Here is a 21,378-nt window from a genome sequence, read left to right on the forward strand (position 1 = left end):
TCTCGCTGGTTTCACTCCAGCTATTGTCACTTTCATGCTCCGGTTTAGCCCCCCCACTGCGCTTCATTCAAAAGCCTTTCGTACAACTTCCTGTGGATTTTTATATAAAAATCACTAAAGATGAATTTCTTTAATCTCAGATTTGATCATTTTAAGCATGCTAAGTTCTTAATTCATGACTTTATATCGCCCGGCATTGAGAAGGATAACGTCTTATCGGCTAAGAAAGAAGTTGGTTTTTTTTTAGGTTCTGCAGTCAGAAGTCCGTATCGCACGTTCTGACCCGAGAGGTCAAACACGAGGACGTTACCGAAGCGCAGACCTTTCTGCATCGGCTACTACTTCAGCTTCAGCTGCTAAATATTAAATGGCATTGCTCCTGCTTATTTGGCTGCTCTTTCAAAACTCAAAGCCTGAGTTCTGTTTCCTCTCGATGTCCCAAAGGTCAGAGAAAAATCAGCAGGTTCTCTGGACCTTTTTAAAACCAAGTTGATTCTTAAGCTATGTTTATTGTATTATTTCTTTTTACAACATGTCAATCTTTAAAAATAAGGAATCATTTACATACCACAAGTCAGAACTAATGCAAATGTCGCCATCTATTAGAAATAATCTCTTACCGCATAATAGAAATGTGAATTTTAGGATCTCAGATGGTAAAATACTAAACGGATTTCACTTATAAATCACTTTCCACTGCCTCAGTAGCCCCAATGCACTTTCCATCAGCTCCGGAAATGTGTAACGCCATCATTCATTAATGTTTTAGATAATTTATTATTCTGAAGTTTAAAATAAATAAGACTAAAGTAATGGTATAAGCACTAATTAGAAAAAGATCAATATAGGATATAAGCCCCCGCTGTGATCTGTCAGTCAGAACAGGCCGTGTGGATGCGGACGGAGACTCTGGCGGCTTGTTTGCGTCTGAAGCTTCGGTGAGCAGAATATAAAGAGTCTTTGACCGGCTGATTATCCGTCTTCCCCTCCTCACTGCTCTCATCCCACAGGTAGATTCCGGCACATAAATCGGCTTATTGAACGTGTCTTTAATCCCGACACCTTGTTTTAATCAACGAACGACGAGCGTCTGCTCAATATGTCAGTCGGTTAACCTCTCAGGAACACACACACACACACACACACACACACACACACACACACACACACACACTCTCACACACACACACTCACCTTCCCGTCGGAGCTTCCGGTGCCAGTCCATTTCCTCGTCTTGACGCCGGCCGTCCAGCTGCCCCCTCGTCTCTCGGGCAATGAGCTCATCTCATTAGATTTGCATCCATTTACACAGAGAGCTGTGCCTGGAAGACGTCCACTCCTGGACCGCTTTGATTGATGTCAGTGTAGGTATTTGTTCTGAAAGGTATTCAGATCTGCTTTGATGCAACAAACAGTAAAAGGTGAAGACACTGTCCACTGTCCACTGTGGGTCTGGGACGGACAGGTCTGTGTGTTTGGCAGTGGAGTGCTGGAAGACAGCGGCTCAGGGAATCGGCTCTCCAGCTCACAGACTGATGAGAATCTGACAAATCTAACATGTAACAAGACCAAGTTCACCCATTTTTACTGATTTTTTTAACGGTAATCTGTTACTAGATCAATCTGACTTTCATTTCCAGGATCTCCTACAAAGGAAAAGACACAATTATCTAAAAAATAAAACTAAAAACACTACACAGTAATAATATTCTCTGTAATTTGTGTGTTTAGTTCTTATTCTTACCTTTTTTTTTCTTTAATTCAGATAATGAAATTGTAGATTTGTCCGTACAAGAGTTTCTTGTTTGACAGATTGATCAGAATGTCTTTTAAACTCGTATATATTTATAAACACAATTCCTGTACTATGTACCAATATCCCTCCAGCTATAGTGTATATAAACTCAGTCATCCCACTCATGCACACAAACAGTAATTATGTCTGAAAAGGAAGAAGCAAAGCTTATTTAATCCCACCAATTATTCTATATCTGTTTCTATTTAATATGTTCCTGAATCCTGTAAAGCCTGTTTGTTTCACCACCTACAATATTTACTCAGCAGTTGCATATCCAATTCTAACTTATTTATATTGGTATTTCTATACTCACAGGACCTAAACTTGGCTTCACACATGGCCGTCTACCAACATACAGACAATAAATGTGCTATGTAATTCAAATTTGTATAAATGAGTTTGGCCCGCCTGCTGTCACGCCCCCGTCGGCAAAACCCCAGGTTCTGTTGCATTTCTTTGCAGAAGTTTGAGGAAGCTCAGGAGGTTTCCGTTTTGCCGCTGATGTTCTGCTGATGGTTTCCCCTCCATCCCCTCGGACGATGGAGCGGAATCTGAACACAAATGATCAAAAGACCCGCCATCGTTGTTGTGACGCGACGTCGCCGCTGCACAACTTCACCAGCGAGTTTTCCTTTTGGTAGTGCACACTGAGGCATGGAAAATATTCTCGCTATGTTCTCGCTACCGCCTTGCTGCGTTATTGGAGTTATCAGTGGAATTCTTGAGCTTTTTCAGGACGTTTTTTTTACACAATTCACTTTATTTAGCACCAGAAGGTTTCATTAAAATTAGCTTTATGTTGAGATTGAAGTAATTTCCTGTAGTAATTCTTTGGGTTTGTGAAAAAAAAGACATTTTCACCAAATTTTCCAAGTTTGAATTTAAATGTTCTATCATGGCACTATTTTACCGGTCCGACCTCCTCGAGATGAAATTGGGCTGCGAGTGGCCCCTGAACTAAATTGTATTTGACCGTTATTGATCCACAACACCAGATGATATTTTAAAGTTAAACTGCAAGACGCTGCTGGTTGTGAGCTTTGGTAGATTCATTTCATTTATTTATTGATTTTCCACAATTTCACATATACAACAATGATTTTTGATTTGTGCATGAATTTCGCAAAATTATGAAAAAATGCACAACCAGTAAAGCTTGGAGCTTCTCATGTTGGGGTCCAACACTCCACCACCCAGTGCATCATGTACATTAACCAAGAACGGCTCAACCACCGCCAGGTCCCTCAGACGTCATCAGCCAGCAGTGACACATACATACATACTTACAGTACATATGTACATATACACGTATAGAAACAAACCCATTCGGTCTTAAACTCAAAGAGTAAAGACAATAAACGACTCTACATTTCCGTGTATAACAGTAAATCATATACTTTGAATTGATCCACGTACAGAGAGAAAACCTTTTAACCCTGAAACGACACAGAAGTGTTGTGGCCAACACCTCGGCTCTAATTAGGAATAAAAAGATTTTGCTTATGCAAAGATGCGGCCCAAAGTTTGATTTATGACTTCAGCACAGTTCCTCCTTAATGTTCATCTCGCTGTTTCTGAGACTGACGAGTCACTGCAGCAGCTCGGCTCACACTTCTTTTTTTTTTTTTTTTAAATAAAGTGGCTGCCGTCCACTCCAATTCTGAGTGTTTGGCTCCTGAGTGCGTGGGAGGCCGTCCGTTTAAAATATATAGACATAGTTCCCTATTCACATGCCCACCGGGGGTTTCTCTAGATAATGGCATGCTCCGGTGAAAGGTAGCCAGCCTGCTGTCTCCCTCTCGGTGCCATCGCAGCCCGCTGGGCCAGAACCGCAAACACGTCAGAGTGACTGATCGCTACGCCACCGCAGTCCTCCTCCTCCTGCTCCACCTCCTCCTCCTCCTCCCACGCTCCGTCCATTCTCAGCCCTTAACTAGGTAGGAGGGTTCAGCCGCAGCCCACCTTGATGTCACACATGTTGAGAAATAGTCGTCGTAACGGGTGTTCGCACAGGCGGGCCGAGAATACCCCAGACACGGGAGGAGAGGCTGTTTGAAGGGGCTTGATTGAATTTTTAGGCACGTATAATTAAACCGCACATCACAGCTCCTTAAATCCAGCTCCTGTGGAGATCAGAGGAGTAAATTCCCATCAGACACAAATATTCACAGACGCCTCACACAAACAGGTTTTCATTGGAAGTTCTCGTTTGGATCACTGATTCGTGGCCTCGTTAAAGCTCGCTCATTCCGCCTTTCCCTTTGATGAGGAGATATTTGTATATCTTCAGAGTGTGTACAAACGCACGTCGGAAGTTTTTCATTAAACTGATGACTGCCTGGGAAAGTTTTAATGAAAACGCCCGACTGTCCAGTCTCGGAAGCTTCAGGCTGGAAGCCTCCGTCTCCTCTCTGTGCCGTCGCACCCCTTTGTTCTGTCGCTCTGACACTGCTAACGCTCAGATGATTCATTCTCTTTGATGTCCGGCTTCACATTTTCTCTCTTGAGCTACAAATCACTTTCCTCAATTCTTCAGCCTCCAGTCTGCTGTCGTCGGGCTCACTTCACTCTGCGAAGGCTGCTTCTTCTTTTTTTACTTGTTATTGGTGGAACAAATCACAAACAATGTGCTGCACAACAGTCACATTGAAGTCGGTTCTGTAGGTTTATACTACAGGAGGAACCGTCAGATTAGAATATTAGGGGATCTGTTCAACGGAGTATTCTCATTATCAATAACAGTGGTACTACTCCCACTGTTACTACTGAAACTTCCATTACATACAAATACAGCTCCAGTTATTAACAGTATAAATATTCCTGTTCCTCCCACTACTACAAGTATTACAGTTGCAAGAACTCCCAGTACCAACGACGACCATGATCAATAACACTATAACTACTACTGCTGAATAACAATAATATATTGATTGTTGGAGTATCTTTAACACCCTATGTACATATTTACCATGATGCAAGTGCATGAATAGGTACAGACCTGCACATATTATGATTTTATATATAGAAATGTGTAGATACACAAAGATGTACACACAGAGCACGTACACATTGTTAGGATTGGACCTTTAATATCCATATTTATTAAATATCTACAAAAATAGAAGCATTTGTTGTTGTTTTTTTACATACAAAAACACCGGAGTTATTTTTTTCAAAATGTGAAACAATAATTTTCATTTTGCGGATGTCGTTTACTTGTTGTGTAACAACCAAGGTCAAATCAATGTAATTCCAACCTAATGTGTCAACAATAGACAAGATTTTCTGAATTGCACTCTAGTTTTGGACAAGAGGCCACGTCAGAACGACCTTACGGGGAAACAGAAGGTCATTTGAGAGGTGGAAAAAAAACAAAAACTTTTATTGTCTTGAAGTATTTTCTTTGTGTGTCCATTGAGAAGTGACTCTGGTTCGTCTCCTCTGTCCGTGCAGCGGTCGACTCGTCTGACTTTCCACTCAGGATGTCCTTTCTTACTCTTCTGTTTTCAGGTTATTTCTGTTCAGCGTTCTCCTGTTTCTCCTCTGCTCACTGGTGTAAAAGCTACTTTATTTTCCACACAAAAGGCAGGACACACACACACACACACACACACACACACACACACACACACACACACACACACACACACACACACACACACACACACACACACACACACCCTGCAAAGAGCTGTTTAAAATCAATACTTGCTGAATCAATGAGTGACTGTTAATGTAATATTAACACAATTTAGGAGCATGTTAGACCTTTAGTGATTGACCTTATGTCTAATTAACAGATTTTTTTTTTTGACTGAAATACTTGTACGACAAATCTTTTCCCTCCTACAACTGTTGCTACCACCATCATCACGCCACCTCAAGTACTACAACTAATACTGCTACTGATATTTCTATTACCAGTACAACACAATCCCCATGGCTACTAGAACAACTGCTACTAGCAGTACAACAACTACTAATATGATTAATAATAATACTTCATATACTGTGTGGCACACTACTAGCACAACTAATGCTAATACTACTACTGATACCGCTATTACTACAACCAGTTCCATCACAACCATTACTACCATCAATCCTGCTAAAAGCACAACTAAGAGTACAACTATTTCTACTACCAGTACCAACTATGGCTACTCCTACAACTGCTACGAGCAGTACAACATGTACTACTACTAATACAACGTCTTGCATTCTACTTCTAATATTCCTGCTCCCACTATCCGTCATGCCACAACTACTTGTGCTCCCATTACTGCTACTGTTACGAGTAGTAGTTTTAGTACTTCTGGTTTTGCTCCAGTACTTTGCTATATCTTCTACTCCCATTATTACTACTGCAACTTCTGTTACTGTCACTACAAATACTACTTCCTGTCTATCCTTGATTGTTTTTTTCACTAGGTTTTTCGCTGCCTTTCAACATTTTCAGTGAAATGGAACTTGGGTGTCCTGAAAGGCACGTATAAATAAAATTTACAATGATTTTGCTAATAGAAATACTAATGTAATGGCTACTACTACTAATTATGAGTGCCACCACTGACCAGTACTACTACCATTGCCATTACCAACAGAGAGAAAAGAAGAGAACTGTATTAATACTGTATTAATATTTCTGTGCGTTCAACTGATCCTTTTCCTGGTTATTCTTAACTACACTTACGAGGACCGGTGGAGCCGCGGGGCGTAATGGCGAGCCTCGGGTAACCTCCCCAGTAGGATTCGAACTTGTGAACTTTCAAACACAAGCTTGCTCCTCTAACTTCTCCCTCACTGCACCAAATATACGACTTAGGGAAGTTTAGTTTTTTTTTCTCTGCACTGCTCGTCAGACAATCCCCTTCACTCTCCACTTTTATAACCAATATCAAACCCTATATAGTGTCATCGGGGGTTTAGCCAATCCCAATCAAGGTAGACCCCCCCCCCCCCCCCCCCCTTTGACTCCTCCCACAATTAGGCAGCTCTGCTCTGGCACGTGGCACCATGAGAGGAAGTACTTCCCCCTCTTCCCATGATGGGCATGTGTGGGCGGAGCCAGTCCAGCTCACACAGACACAGCAGATTGTGAATGCAGCTCCTATGATCCAATATTCAAAAGAGGGACATGTTTGGACCAACCAGAACCATGTGAAAGTGTTGAAATGCTGGATATTATGGCCCCTTTAAGACCCACTCTTAATCCCTGGCTTTTAACCATGTGTGAGACGCTGCGCCTGTTTTTACTGTTACCACTTGTATTTTTGTTTTTCTGTCTTTTATTGTTTTATTGCTTTTCTTATTCTTACTCTTCTTATTCTTACTCTTCTTATTCTTACTCTTCTTATTCTTACTCTTCTTATTCTTACTCTTCTTATTCTTACTCTTCTTATTCTTATCATTATTATATTATTGTTATTGGTCTATTTATATATGTAAACCACTTTGGGTTCAACTGCAATTTTTATAAAATGCTCTATAAATGAAGTTGGTTTGGGTTTTCTAAGCGTTCTCTCTCTCTCTCTCTCTCTCTCTCTCTCTCTCTCTCTCTCTCTCTCTCTCTCTCTCTCTCTCTCTCTCTCTCTCTCTCTCTCTCTCTCTCTCTCTCTCTCTCTCTCTCTCTCTCTCTCTCTCTCTCCCCCCCCACTCCCTCTCTCCCTCTCTCCTCCAGTCCTCAGCCAAGAGCCTTCGTGCGACCATCGGCGATGCGTTCGAGCGTCTGCACCGCTTCCTGCGCGAGCGCCAGAAGAGCATGCTGGAGGAGCTGGAGATGGACACGGCCCGCAAGCTGGCCGACATCGAGCACAAGATCCAGCGCTACAGCCAGCAGCTGCGCGACGTCAAGGAGGGCATCCAGATCCTGCAGGAGCGCCTCAACGAGACCGGGCGCCACGACTTCCTGGAGGGCGTCGCCGTCACATCTGAGAGGTGCCTCACCTGCCCCGAGTTTGCAGAAACGGTCCCAACATCCCTACAGTGGTCCCATGAGAAAATGAGCTCGTAAACACTTTTACTTCGTAAAGAAATTTGTTGTACATGTCGGTGAAACTGTCTGAGTGAGCTCACAGCACGGCGGGGGTTTTCACAGTGTGACGCACGCCTCTCCTTTTGGCTTTTAGGCAGAAATCGTGATTTAAAAGAAATAAAAAATTCTTCTAAATATAATGGTTATCCATTGAACTCAGTATCTATAAACCAGATATTTTCAATGTGAAGCTTCTGGCCGACACACGGAGAGTTGGTTTTTTTTCCTCATAATGTGGAGGAACATTGTGATTGTCCCCCCCAAGACCCCCCCAACTTTCACACAGCACAGTGTGCTTCATTCTCCTCCCACACTTTGAAAACCTCTGCTTAAAAAAAAGTGCGTGTGTGCGTGTGTGTGTGTGTGTGTGTGTGTGTGTGCGTGTGTGTGTGTGTGTGTGTGCGTGTGTGTGTGTGTGTTGTTTTGAGGCTGACATTTTCAGAAAGTACAGATTTGAGCAACAGCAGCGGCTAATCCCTGAACAGATGGAGTATTAAGGCCTGAAATAAACCAGCTGTAATGTTTAATCTGCCCGGGGAACTTGAGGACAATTTAATTGAACAGTTTAATATCTTAAAGCGGCTTGACGAGGTTAAATATTGAGTTAGCGAGTCGACAGCTTGAAATGCCACCGGGTCTTTTGATTTGGTTCAACTGTTTCTTCATTTGGGTTTTTCTACAGGTGTCATGTCGTCAAACACTCAGAATCAAAAACAGTCAAATATCAGACGAAGCTTTCAAGTCCTCATTTTGCCAGACGTATGCTTCAAGGTTTTAATAGTTATTTTTCTTTTGCGGATCCTTCTTGATTGAGACGTCGGTGAGCAGAACAATATCATTTGATCAATATGGGTCAACAAGATGACATTGAAAATAATCATTAACACGAGTGCATGTTATTCAACACAACGATCTATTATGATATAACACATATGTATGATACAGTTTGATGTAATGAAGTTAGTTTCTGCAGTTCTGTGTTACAAGGTGCTGCACAACGACGTTTAAAACACAGCAAGTGAATATTTAAAACTAAAGATGGAGCAAACTTTAAAGTTATGTATCATATCAAGTCAATGTGTGTGAAGATACAGAAATAAAAAACGTTATTTTTTAGATATATTCCGAATAAGAATTCCTTTTGAGCTTTTGGAAGCGATCAGATGAAGATTCTGAGAGGTTCTGATCCGACTGCAGCACTCCTGAAAACCTTTCAGTCGACTAACAAAGTGCTGTTGATTCTGAGCACACACACACACACACACACACGTTTGTTTTCATCTCACTTTATTGTTTCTAGAGATGCTCGGCTGTCTTCTGAGCTCTTAAGAAACAGAACATAATCCAGTCTCTGTCACCGGAGACAGAAAGTCACATTCATCTCATAATAATTCAGAGAGACGGGATCCGTTTGTACGGGACTGACCGCGGTGAGAGGCTGTTTTCTGTCCAGTTGGTAAAGGAGTCTCTTATCCTCATTTTTCTTATATTATGGGAATCTAGAATTGCTTCCCTCAATTCATAAAATATCTCTATTCCTGTCTTGCTGGATCGTTCATGCAGTTTGTCCTCCTCCCTCACTGGAAGCCCGTCTTCCTCTCTCCGGCCAGCCGTCACTGCTCCCTCCTTTAACCCTTTAGGTTCCAATCATTTGGCGTTGGAGGATATTTAAAGACCTGAAATCATTCTCTTTCAAGGGAATGTGAATATTTTTGCCACATCCTTTATTTTAGAATATCACGAGTCATTTTTCAAATAATTTAGCCTAAATATAACTTATTAGATTGATGGTGTCTGTTTAAAAGTGGACATCCAGGGTCTTTCTTTTACGTTTTAAAAGCATCAATCGGGAGCAATACCGTACTTTTCTATATTAAACAGCCAAAAAACACAACAGACTTAAAGCTCTATCATAGTTTAACCATGCGACACACAGCTCAATGTTAATTATAACTATTTACTCATATATTACTTGGCTGTCGGTTACTAAATATGGTTAATTATTGTGCAGCATTGTAATTTGACATCAGCCTCATCGTATCGCACAGATTGCTGCTGTTAATGTCAGATTTTATATGAGATTTGTGCGCTGAAATCACTCGGTGTAATTAAACATCAATTTAACTCGTTAATATAAACACCAGCGTCATAACGTTGTACGTGTCACTTTAATTAAAAAGAGAAAAGCATAATGGCGCCTTCTGGAGAGATGCTGGCTTCTCTGCACTCGGAGCTGGAAGGATCAGTGTGTCTGAGGAAAATCTGTGTTGTGACCTTCAGAGTCACATGAGGGTCTCCTTCCTTACAGCAAACCCACCAAATCAATATTGTACAAACGGAGCATCCAAAGCTAAATCTGTGTGAGGAGTCAGACGGACGCTGCCGTGATGTCTCACTGAAACCGTTTGTGTTTTATCTACTTTAAAACTACAAATATATCCGTCAGCTCAGTTACACTTTTCCATTTGTCACTGGCGACGAGAAGTAACGCAAAGTGACAAATGTAATGCAGTGTCTCCTTTTCTGTTTATGTGGTCGTTCCTACGTTGTGGTTCCATACAGCTGGTTAAGGTCGGACGAAGAACGAGGAGAACGTCTGGAACCGACTGTAGTGTCGAAGGTCAAAGGTCAAGGGCGCAGGTTAAATCTGCACCCTGGGCTTTAGCTCCCACCAAGTTATACGTAAATAACTACATTTTATTTGTATTTTATTTGCAAGTCTGACTCATTATTTAATTTTTGTCTATGAAGGGCAAAAACAATTAAAAAAATAAAAAATGGTTATAAATTGATAAAAACAGCTAGAATTGCTTCTTTTTTTTTTTATTTAAAAATAAAAGCCTGCTAAAATTTCCAAAATTGCTAAAAAGTATAACCAGCTTAAATGAATTGTATAAATGTATAAAAAACAAATGGCCAAGTAATTCTAAATGCTAAAGTGACTGAAAAGAAAAAAAAATAAACTTGAAAAAATAAAGGGAAAAAAACAAGTATTAACAACTAAACTATGATTTTTAAAAATACATAATCCATAAAAATGTTTGAAAATGTAAATGAAATGCTCTACCATTCAACATTGTCCTTATATGTTTTGCGGCTCCACAAGTTTGAGAGTGTAAAGTGTCTAAATCTGCCCTTTTGTTCTGAAAGGCTGTGATCTGCTGCATTCTGGGTGTGATTGTGCCGACATGTTTGCTCTCACTGCGTCTATCCTGGCTGAGGAGGCACAAGTGGTTCAGTGAAGCAATCAGAACATTTTCAATTAAATATCTCGTCTGGTTCCTTAAACCTGATCCCGGTTTTAATAACGGTGAACTCGAAGCTCGATAGCCTCGGCCCAGAGGGAGGCCAAGAGAAAAATGTATTGATTAGCTGGAAAACATTAATTCCTGCTCTCCGATGACTCTGTGAGGTCAAACTGATGATCTACGTGGCGGGTGGAGGTCGGCTGAAGCAGCTCCACATCAACCCTTTGACCACATGAGTCATAAAACTTCATTTCAGCATCAAAGAAACGGAAGCGAAATTCTCAGAAGTGTAGAAATGTTTATTTGACTTATGGGAAATAACTGAACAAATAACAACTTGGAAATGTACTTTTTATTTGACTTCAGCTCATAAAAGTTCCCAACTAACTGTTGCAGTGGAGCGCGGAGTGATTAATGTCGATGTTCATGACGAATCAGAAGGCTGTTATGGGCCTTCATCTCCTCGGTGGGAAATCAAGCTCTCATCCAGCTGTTTACTGTCGACAACAGCAGCTCCGACCACATTAACTCATTTATTCTGCAGGCTGAGCACGAGGCTGTATTATCTGAATAAAGGCGAGCAGAGTGGATCCAGAAGGTCATTGATCTCTTTCTCTTTCCCAGGATTAAAGGGAAGATACACGAGACTAATCTGACCTATGAAGATTTCCCAACATCCAAGTACATGGGACCGTTGCAGTACACGATATGGAAATCGCTCTTCCAGGACGTTTCACCAGGTTTGTACCCGCAACTCAGAAATCCACCCACCGCATGAAAACAGACTTATTGTCCCGTTTGGTGAGTTAGATAAGCTGATCAATAAGGTGTTTTTTTTTTAATAAAACACAAGGTTGCAGTTTGAAGAGGTTTATTAAAGAGTTGTATAAAATTAACAAAATCCAACAAACAGATTAACTTCATCAAACTAATAAACAATTTTTAAAGAATTACAGGGTGTTGGGCCAATATGTAGTTCTTCTGCACGTGCTCAGTAGAGACAATCGGAACAATGTAGTGTCATGACTCCCAGTTTATATTCTCCTGGGACTTGGTGGTTTTATAATTGACGGTAACCGTAGCAACAATCCAACTGGGTCGCCTGTTCATACAAATGGTTGTTTACTCCCATTGTTGTTTATAAATTGTTCTCTGAAAGCTTGTGTGTGTGTGTGTGTGTGTGTGTGTGTGTGTGTGTGTGTGTGTGTGTGTGTGTGTGTGTGTGTGTGTGTGTGTGTGTGTGTGTGTGTGTGTGTGTGTGTGTGTGTGTGTGTGTGTGTGTGTGTGTGTGTGTGTGTGTGTGTGTGTGTGTGTGTGTGTGTGTGTGTGTGTGTGTGTGTGTGTGTGTGTGTGTGTGTGTGTGTGTGTGTGTGTTTTCATTACAAAAACAACCACTAGCGCCTACTTGTGGCCCAACATGAAAACGACATCGTTCTGTGCGTTTCTGCCGTCTCCCCTTGTAAACGAACATAGTTTTCAAAACATCGCCTTTTCATTTGACGAGTTGTGTGTAACGAGTTTCTCAGCCCTTCTGTCCATCTTCTGTTCCCATTATGGGAGGAATCTGGTGAGCTTACCCATGTGTAGTACCACTGATGACCTGTAGGGGGTTGAGTAGTATCGCTCATGGGCCAATAGTCAAAGAAACAAAAAGAAAGGTTAACTTAGAGGAGAACAGAAACGCACCATTGCCTCTCCTGGACTCCAGGACCAAGAACCTCTGGTCATTTCACACCATGTTTGTTAATTTCACGTAAAATTGAATTAAATTCTTTGGTTTTTAGTGATGGATCCTATTTTTAAGCCTTTCTTCCCCCTCATAATTGGATTTTCCACAGTGATGGTAAAACCTGTTTGTCCAGATTTAACAAGTAATAAGGTGTTAATCTGAGAAGTTCACATGGTCTTCCTGGTGGATGTGATTATTTCGGGGGCAGATCCAGGCCTCCTGCTTCACCCTGACTCACCTCATTTCCAGCCTCTATGCTGAGATAAGATGAGTGTGTTTTGGCTCAAGCTTCATATTTAATGTGCCAACAAGAGGAGTATCACTTATTTAGTCTATCACTATAGTTTCCATGGTGTACAGTTAATAAAAAAATAAATCCCTTGTTTATGTAATATTTCCTTTCAGTAGATAAATGTTGAGCTCTCAGATCAGAGTGTAGCAGCGAATCCTGCGTCGATACGACTGTGATGATGAAACCTGGAGGGCGGCGGCGGCGGCGCTCCGGAGAGGAGCTCCACTCCCTCTGCCCTGCAGCCCATCGCTCACTCACACCACATTATTTAATATTATGTGCTTAGCTTCTTTTTTTTTTTTTCTTCTAAACTCTCAAATCAATTCTCTCATCTCAGCTGGTTGTCGGCTGTAGGGGGTGGGGGGTGGTGGGGGGGGGGGGTTCTCCTCAGCCTCTCAGCCCCCCTTGACTGGCTGCCAAATGGAACAATCGGTTCCGATCCATCACCAGCGGAGGTCCACAAAGACATTCCTCCCCTCATCCCTCTGCTCTCGCCGCCACTGATCGGTTACGACCGTCTCACCGTACGACACTAAGACGCCGTGGCGTTATGAGGTTTTAATTCATTGATCGTAACAAACACTGAAGATGTCACTGACTGGAGGAGGCCTTGTCCTGCCAGATGTTTCACCTCCATTTATCCCTGCTGATGAAACTGCAGAACGGGGGGGGGGGGGGCTTCCCTAATAACCCAGCGCCTCCACGTCCTCCCTGAAACCACCGGGCTGCATGAAGGACAGGGCCTGGTGCCCCCCCCCCCCCCCCCCCCCCCCCCCCCCGCTGTAATTACTGCTCTGCTGTATTGTTTACTCTTGTCGTGCTCCCTGATAACGCTCGAGCCGAGCTTCTCCACCAGACTCAGGAGAACGCGCCGCTTTGAAGACTGAACTTTATAGTTTATGCAGCGAGGTGAAGAGAGATTAGAAAAATAATAGATCTTTGCTGTAGCAGTTTGTTGTGCTGTTTTAATAACAAGCCATCAGTCGTCTGTTACCACAGGACACGCCTCTGATCGCCTGCCGTCTCTCTGGGAACACACACACGCACGCACGCACGCACACACACACGCACACACACACACAGCAGTGCTGCTCAAATCAGTTCAGAGGCTCATATCTTGATCTCTAATTATAGAATCATAACCTATGAACTGTGTACTTTGTACTGCAAAGCTGCTTCAAGAAGTTTATTAAAACTACTTTTGATGAACTTTTTACTGCTTCACGATGAACCGAGAATTTACTGCTTCATCACAAGCTGCACTTACATGGTCACTTTTTTTTTGGTCAATCAGACTAAATTCTTTCAGATTAAAGGGTTAGAATAAGGGGTTAATGCTGGGATCATTTCAAACGTGACCCGCTGTGTCAACGTGATCGAACCGAATGTTTTCGAGCCTCAGAGCGCAGAAGACGGCGTGAATTCACGCCGAGCAGAACGCTATTTACGCATGACACGGTCAGCACCAGGGTTGCCAGATGTGACTCACTGTTTCCAGCACAAACAAGGTAAAACCCACACCTCGATAAAAACCAGCCCAAACCTCAGCCTGTGTAGGAATCATGTTAAAACTACTATATGTGTGATAAAGAACACATAAATACAGGATCTAAACAAAGTTAAAAGGTAAAGAGTTTTGCTTCCCAATGGGAGGATACCCTCCATATCTGGCAACACAGGTCGATTCATTTTCAAGTGGTTGTTAAATACGAGCGACAGAATCTAGACAAGGTGAGGAAAGAAGAATCATCAGGAAAAAAAGAGAGTACCGCTTTTATTCTGGCGGAGCCACTTCCTCCAGTGTTTATCAGTGACGAAGCTGTCGATGTAGAAAAATATCAGAACTGGAACCAAATATGAACGAGTTCTGGGTCTGGAGGGAAACATCAGAATTGGAGCTTTAACATGGAAACCAAACGGGTCGGGTACGAGTCACTGTGAGTAAAGAATCAGAACCGGGTCTCATTTCCTGCAGTGTGAACGAGGCCTGCGTTGCAGCTCTTTAAAAAGCTTTGTAAACTTTCTTGACGGTAACATTAAAGACCTGCAGCCGACGTCTCGTCTCCGCAGTGCGATCAGGAAGTCCCAGTTCTTTGCAGACGGTGACGTTTGCTCAGTCAGGCGCCTGCAGGTCACCTCCATCATGTTCCTCCTGATGTGGAAACGCCAGAGTTCCGGATTACACCCCTGATGTTTGGTTTGTTTGATCTTCCTCCTCCCCAGTGCCGGCAGCGTTGACCCTCGACCCCATCACAGCCCACCAAAGACTGATCCTCTCAGACGACTGCACCATCGTGGCCTACGGGAACCTCCACCCTCAGCCGCTGCAGGACTCCCCTCGCCGCTTCGATGTGGAGGTGTCCGTCCTGGGCGCCGAGGGCTTCGCGTCGGGCGTCCACTACTGGGAGGTGATGGTGTCGGAGAAGACGCAGTGGATGATCGGCGTGGCCCACGAGACGGTGAGCCGCAAAGGGAGCATCCAGATCCAGCCGAGCCGCGGCTTCTACTGCATCGTGATGCACGACGGGAACCAGTACAGCGCCTGCACCGAGCCGTGGACCCGCCTCAACGTCAAGAGCAAGCTGGAGAAGGTCGGGGTGTACCTGGACTACCCCAAGGGCCTGCTCATCTTCTACAACGCCGACGACATGTCCTGGCTCTACACCTACCGGGAGAAGTTCCCCGCCAAGGTCTTCCCTACTTCAGCCCCGGGCAGAGTCACGCCAACGGGAAGAACGTGCAGCCGCTGCGGATCAACACCGTACGCCTTTAAGAGCGACGCACGTCTAGCGGCTTGATTGTCCCGACACGTGAATCCCTCGTTTTCCACAGGACTCTGTGTGTTTGTGAAAGAAAGGGAAGGAAAAAAAAAAAAAGCTTAAATCAGTTTGAAGATGTTTAATTGGGTGTTTGACTCGTTTCCCTCTTTAAGTTTGGTGTTAGGAATCGTGCTCCGTGTTGCTCTTTTAAACCTGCGCTCTTTTCTTTATCTCCGTTTCCTTTGACTCGAAGCAATTGAACAGTACCGGCCTGCACTCCACCCCTCGAGGAGACGGAGCGCCCCCTGGGGGTGGGGGGGGGGCTCGGCTCCTGCCGGGCCTGTAGCAACTTTGCAAACAAGTGATTGTCCTTTCTAAAAGAAACTGTAGAAGGTCCAGCTTGCACACTCCAGGGGGGCATCACTCTCCATCAAGCACCAGGCTTATCCAGACATGACGCCCCACCCCCCACCCCCACCCCCCACCCGTCCTGTGGGGTGGACGGCGAGGACCGTCCACATGCCGTCTCTGTGCTGTACAGGTTGGCTTAGCTTCTTTCTTTTTTTCTGTGGAATGTGATTGTCAGCACTCCTCCTCTGAATGCTCCAGTCTGTGTTTGCACTTTTTTATCTATTTCCATGATTTCAGTTCATCCTGCAGATCTCGTCACCAGAAAACCTCTCCTCCGTTCGTCCACCATAAAGTCCCCTGAAACACTAAATGAATGAAAACGTAGCTCGCCGCTCGCCGCCGGCCCGGTCGTTTGGAGTGCTTCAGGAATATGCTGCTGCTACCGGCGGAGTGAAGACTGTAGAGTGTCGAGGGTGAAAAGGAAGAAGGCTCTCTTCATGCTGGCTCATGTCTTAACTTCTTATTCGCTTCCTGAAAAACCGTCGCCGTGTTCGTCTTCCGCCCGTGTCGCCGTCTCCTTCCCGCTTCCGGCAAGTTTCAACTCCCCAGAACCTGAACGGCCGTCGGTCTAAAAACATGACGGAGACCGAACTGCACCTTTTGATCCAGATTCAATCGGTCGAGTCGGTGAAACTGAGCAGTTCACGTAATGAAACGGGGCTAAAAGGACGAACCGTCTCGTTACACAGCAGAACCAGATTCCTCCGAGGCTCAGACGGGGTTTCGTCTTCGCCCCCACGCCCCTCAAGTGCTCTTCTTCATCGCTCAACAGATTCCTCACTAAGAGGCTCCGTTGCCTCGACCAGGCCCCGCCGGCTGGCGGCGGCGGAGGAACACGCCTGCTTCAGATCAGTCACTTTAAATCTGATGAGAAGTCGTCCCCTCTAGAAAACCACTAATGAACAAACGAATCACCTCCACCTTCCTCCGTCGTTGCATCTTCCTGTGTTGTTCTGTGTTCGTCCAGTTCAAAGAAGAATCGGGGCAGTGCCCTTTCTGTTTGTTTGTTTGTTTGTTTGTTTGTAGGAAAGGAGTCCGGCGTGTGCAGTACGACTCAAACTGAGGTCAAACTGACAACCGTGTGGGGGTGGGGGGGTGGGGGGGGGTCAGTCCAAGGGCCACGTGGGGCAGAAATACACTTTTTAAACACGCGACTCTAAAGATTTCTTCTGTTTCAATACAAAGACGTTTCGTACACAGTGAAACGGTTTTGCTGTTAATATAATAACTTGCGTAAATAAATACAATTTCAAACTTTTCATGATTCAATTTTGACTCTTGAAGTCGTTTTGCCTAAAATTCCTTTAAAAATTTGACGTTAAATCACAGGTGGCTGCGGTTCGATGCAGGTGAAAAGGTTAGAAATCGTCCGTCGAGCGAGTTTTTCTGGGGATAAACGGCGGCGGACGACGAGCTGCTGACGCGAGGAAGATTAAAGGCGTTAAAGCAGTTTGACCTCAGTTTGCGTGACTTTCAGGAGAGAGTTGTGAGGCGCTGTCGGGTTCGTGGTGAGGCGCTGTCGGGTTCGTGGTGAGGCGCTGTCGGGTTCACGGTGAGGCGCTGTCGGGTTCGCGGTGAGGCGCTGTGGTGAGGCGCTGTCGGGTTCGTGGTGAGGCGCTGTGGTGAGGCGCTGTCGGGTTCGTGGTGAGGCTGAAGGTTGAAAAGAGAATTCCAATGAGAACTACGACACTTTTAATGATTCTATTGATGATTGTGTCTTTTGATGATGGCGGCTGCGCGCCCGTCAGTGTGAACGCACTGTGGGCTTCCTGCTGCCGGAGGTTTGGGGGAAATGTTTTAATGTCCAATAAAAATAAAAATAAAAAACTTGGAAATCTGTGTATTTTGTTTTATTTTGGTCTAAAATTGCTCTGAAAACAAACACACTTATTGTTCTTACTTGTTGGTTTGAGGAGGCGTCTCGCCGTTACGAAGAAAAACGTCTATATTCATCACATAGTGAGATTTGATGTTTATCTCAGGTTATTGTGGTCGTTAACATTGAAGCAGCGACGAGCTGCAGACGTTTCTTTGTCTGGAAGCAACCAGAGGATTCAGGAGCTCGACAGAGCGGCCCACTAGTACCGCGGTGTTTTGGATTAACTGGTTCCCCTGTTAACTGGTGACCAGCTTCCTCCAGCGTCCCCTTTTCACATTGAAGTTTAAAGTATCGCAGTGTGTAAAGACAAACCGCAGGTTCTCTTTTCCACCTCAAAGCCAAGAGTAATAATAATTAGTATTCATTAGCCTGAAGCACCTGATGCCACTAAGTCCTCCACTCAAACCCTCCAATGTGGATTGATAATGCTGATGTCAGCATGCTGAGGTTTAACAAATCCAGCAAGCTGTCGACCTGCCGAGATAAGATAATTAAGTATTTATTGGAAAGTGCACCGTCAGAGCTGGAGGCTTACGGTGGGACCTTGATGGAACTCCGGGAATTTATTTGTACCGATCCGCCCCACACAGGTGAAATATATCTTATAAAAAACATTACAATGAAGTCATCAGAAAGCTTGGTCTATTTTATTAACCTCTAATGATTTTTATTTCCTAGACTGCAGGAGAAAAACATATAAACTCCACAGAGGAAGGTCTGGACCATCGACCACCTCCACACAATCTACCCGGAGACCAAAAAAACCTGGAAAAAGTCCATCCTCACTATGAGGTGAAATGGTAAACCACTACTCCACTGCGCCACACGCTGGTGTCCTGATGTTGTTCACATTAGACGTCTGTGGCCTCATCCAATTTTAAAAAGGGTTGAAAGTTACACGTCTTTTTGTTTTCCTGCTCCAGACCTGCTGAGTGTCGTCGCGTCACGATGGCAAGAATCTGAGTCGTGTGAAGCAGAGAGACGTGAATCCATCCAGCCTCATGACCCCTCATGACCTCTCATGACCCCTCATGGCCTCATGGCTACTCATGGTCTCTCGTGGCCTCATGACCCCTCATGGCTACTCATGGTCTGCCATGAGTCTCTCATGGCTTCATGGCTACTCATGGCCCCTCATGGCCTCATGGTCTCTCATGGCCTCTCATGGCCCCTCATGGCCTCATGGTCTCTCGTGGCCTCATGACCCCTCATGGCCTCATGGCTACTCATGGTTTATCATGGCCTCATGGCCCCTCATGGCCTCATGGCCCCTCATGGCCTCATCGTCTCTCATGGCCCCTCATGGCCTCATGGTCTCTCGTGGCCTCATGACCCCTCATGGCCTCATGGCTACTCATGGTTTATCATGGCCGCATGACCCCTCATGGCCTCATGGCTACTCATGGTTTATCATGGCCTCATGGCATCATGGCCTCATCGTCTCTCATGGCCTCTCATGGCCCCTCATGGCCTCATGGCCCCTCATGACTTCATGGCCTCTCGGCCCCTCATAGCCTCATGGCCTCATGGCCCCTCATGGCCTCACGTCCTCATGGCCTCAGCTCCTCTGATTCCACAGCTTTCAGTGGAGAGGAGAAGACGTCCGTCCTTTAATAGACGTTTTCCCCTGAAGGGGACGAGTCCATCGAGGAGCTCTGCTCTGAGAGACGTCTCTGATTCCGTCCTGAGGCGCAGGCAGAAACCAGGAGTCAGTTTTTCTTTCAGCTTCAGACGTGACGGAGCCTCGTCAGTCATACGATACGTCGTCTCACAGTCAGGGAATCCCCGGTTTGACTCCTTCCTGTGAGGACAGAGTGTCTTTAGTGTAAATCACTCTGCTTTTCTTCTCAACCCTTTTATCTCCTGTTTTTGGGTGAAGAAAGTAGCTGAGTTGTTGCCTTCAGGTCACTTTAGTCACTGGTTTGTTCTCTTGTTTGTTCTTTGTTTAGATGATAGTGATGAGGATGATGATGATGATGATGATGAGGATATGTGAACAGAGATGGTTTCTCACCCTGAAGCTTGTTTAAATGTGATCAATTGTTTGGGGGAACTTTATGTTCTGCTCAGGTTCTCTTCTATCTGAGAATAACCAGGTTCTCTGCTGCTGTAAATCAAGATCAAATATTTACTTCTGTGTTTTGCTGCGAAGGAAAACTTTTCTATCCACATTTATGTGAATAAGGAGAAGTAATTGTTTTTTCTAAATAAATAATATAACATGATCGGAAATTTTTTTGATATCTATCTATCTATCTATCTATCTATCTATCTATCTATCTATCTATCTATCTATGTAAACAGCAAAATGACTATATACTGTATATATATATATATATATATATATATATATATATATATATTAGTTCTGTCAAAAATAACGCATTCATTTAATCAATTGATTTCAAATGTTTAATTCGATAAAAAAAAAATTACGTAATTAACGTAGTTTTGTTTACTTCCGGTTTTTTTTTAGTTTTTTTTTTTTTTTAAACTCCCTTACCAGAGCAGCACCGTGACTCCAGAGCAGCACCGTGACTCCAGAGCAGCACCGTGACTCCAGAGCAGCACGACACCCAGTGGAATAATATTAAGGCAGAAAGTTTCACGATAAAAAGTTCCCTGACGGCTGATTGAGAAAGTAAAAGTCATTAGTTTTACTTTGAAAAGAAGTAATTCTGCAGCAAAACAGCAGGTTGCCTGTGTGTGTGTGTGTGTGTGTGTGTGTGTGTGTGTGTGTGTGTGTGTGTGTGTGTGTGTGTGTGTGTGTGTGTGTGTGTGTGTGTGTGTGTGTATTACAGTATATTATTGCCACTTTGTTCATGTAATAACTTTACCACTTTGTTTCGAGAAATATTAAAAGTGTTGGAGCGGTACTCTAACAGAACCCAGACTGATGTTAGAGGTTTATTAATTTATGTTTTTATTATTTTGCTGCTCTGGGACAGAAACAGTTTCACGCAAAGCTAAACAGACGTTATAAAAACAGTCTTTGAATTTAAATAAAGTCTCTGTGTGCTGAGTCGACATTAATTCCGTGGTTTTTCCCAGAATAAACATCCATGACAAGCTTCAGTCTTCAGTAGAAAAACAATGTGATTAATCACAATTAATTACAGAAAATTGTGCAATTAATTAGTTAATTCTTTTTAATCGATTGACAGCACTAATAGATATATAATCTATAAATAAATAACTATTCTCTTCCACAGAGGGGGAAACATGCAG

The 21,378-nt window shown here is 43.8% G+C and overlaps 1 protein-coding gene across 1 annotated transcript in view; it reads left to right on the plus strand.

Moving 5' to 3' along the window:
• trim62.1 (tripartite motif containing 62, tandem duplicate 1) overlaps window positions 1-18,102 on the plus strand; it is a 46,750-nt gene extending 28,648 nt beyond the window's left edge. Inside the window, 4 exon segments of the mRNA XM_080461461.1 lie at window positions 7,479-7,735; window positions 11,705-11,820; window positions 15,325-15,792; window positions 15,795-18,102. Coding sequence (XP_080317587.1) covers window positions 7,479-7,735; window positions 11,705-11,820; window positions 15,325-15,792; window positions 15,795-15,874 — 921 coding nt within the window. The 3' untranslated portion in view covers window positions 15,875-18,102.
• Window positions 18,103-21,378: the final 3,276 nt, after the last annotated feature.

Source organism: Lipophrys pholis (genome assembly GCF_963383615.2).
Source record: "Lipophrys pholis genome assembly, chromosome: 4".
Classification (NCBI taxonomy): domain Eukaryota; kingdom Metazoa; phylum Chordata; class Actinopteri; order Blenniiformes; family Blenniidae; genus Lipophrys; species Lipophrys pholis.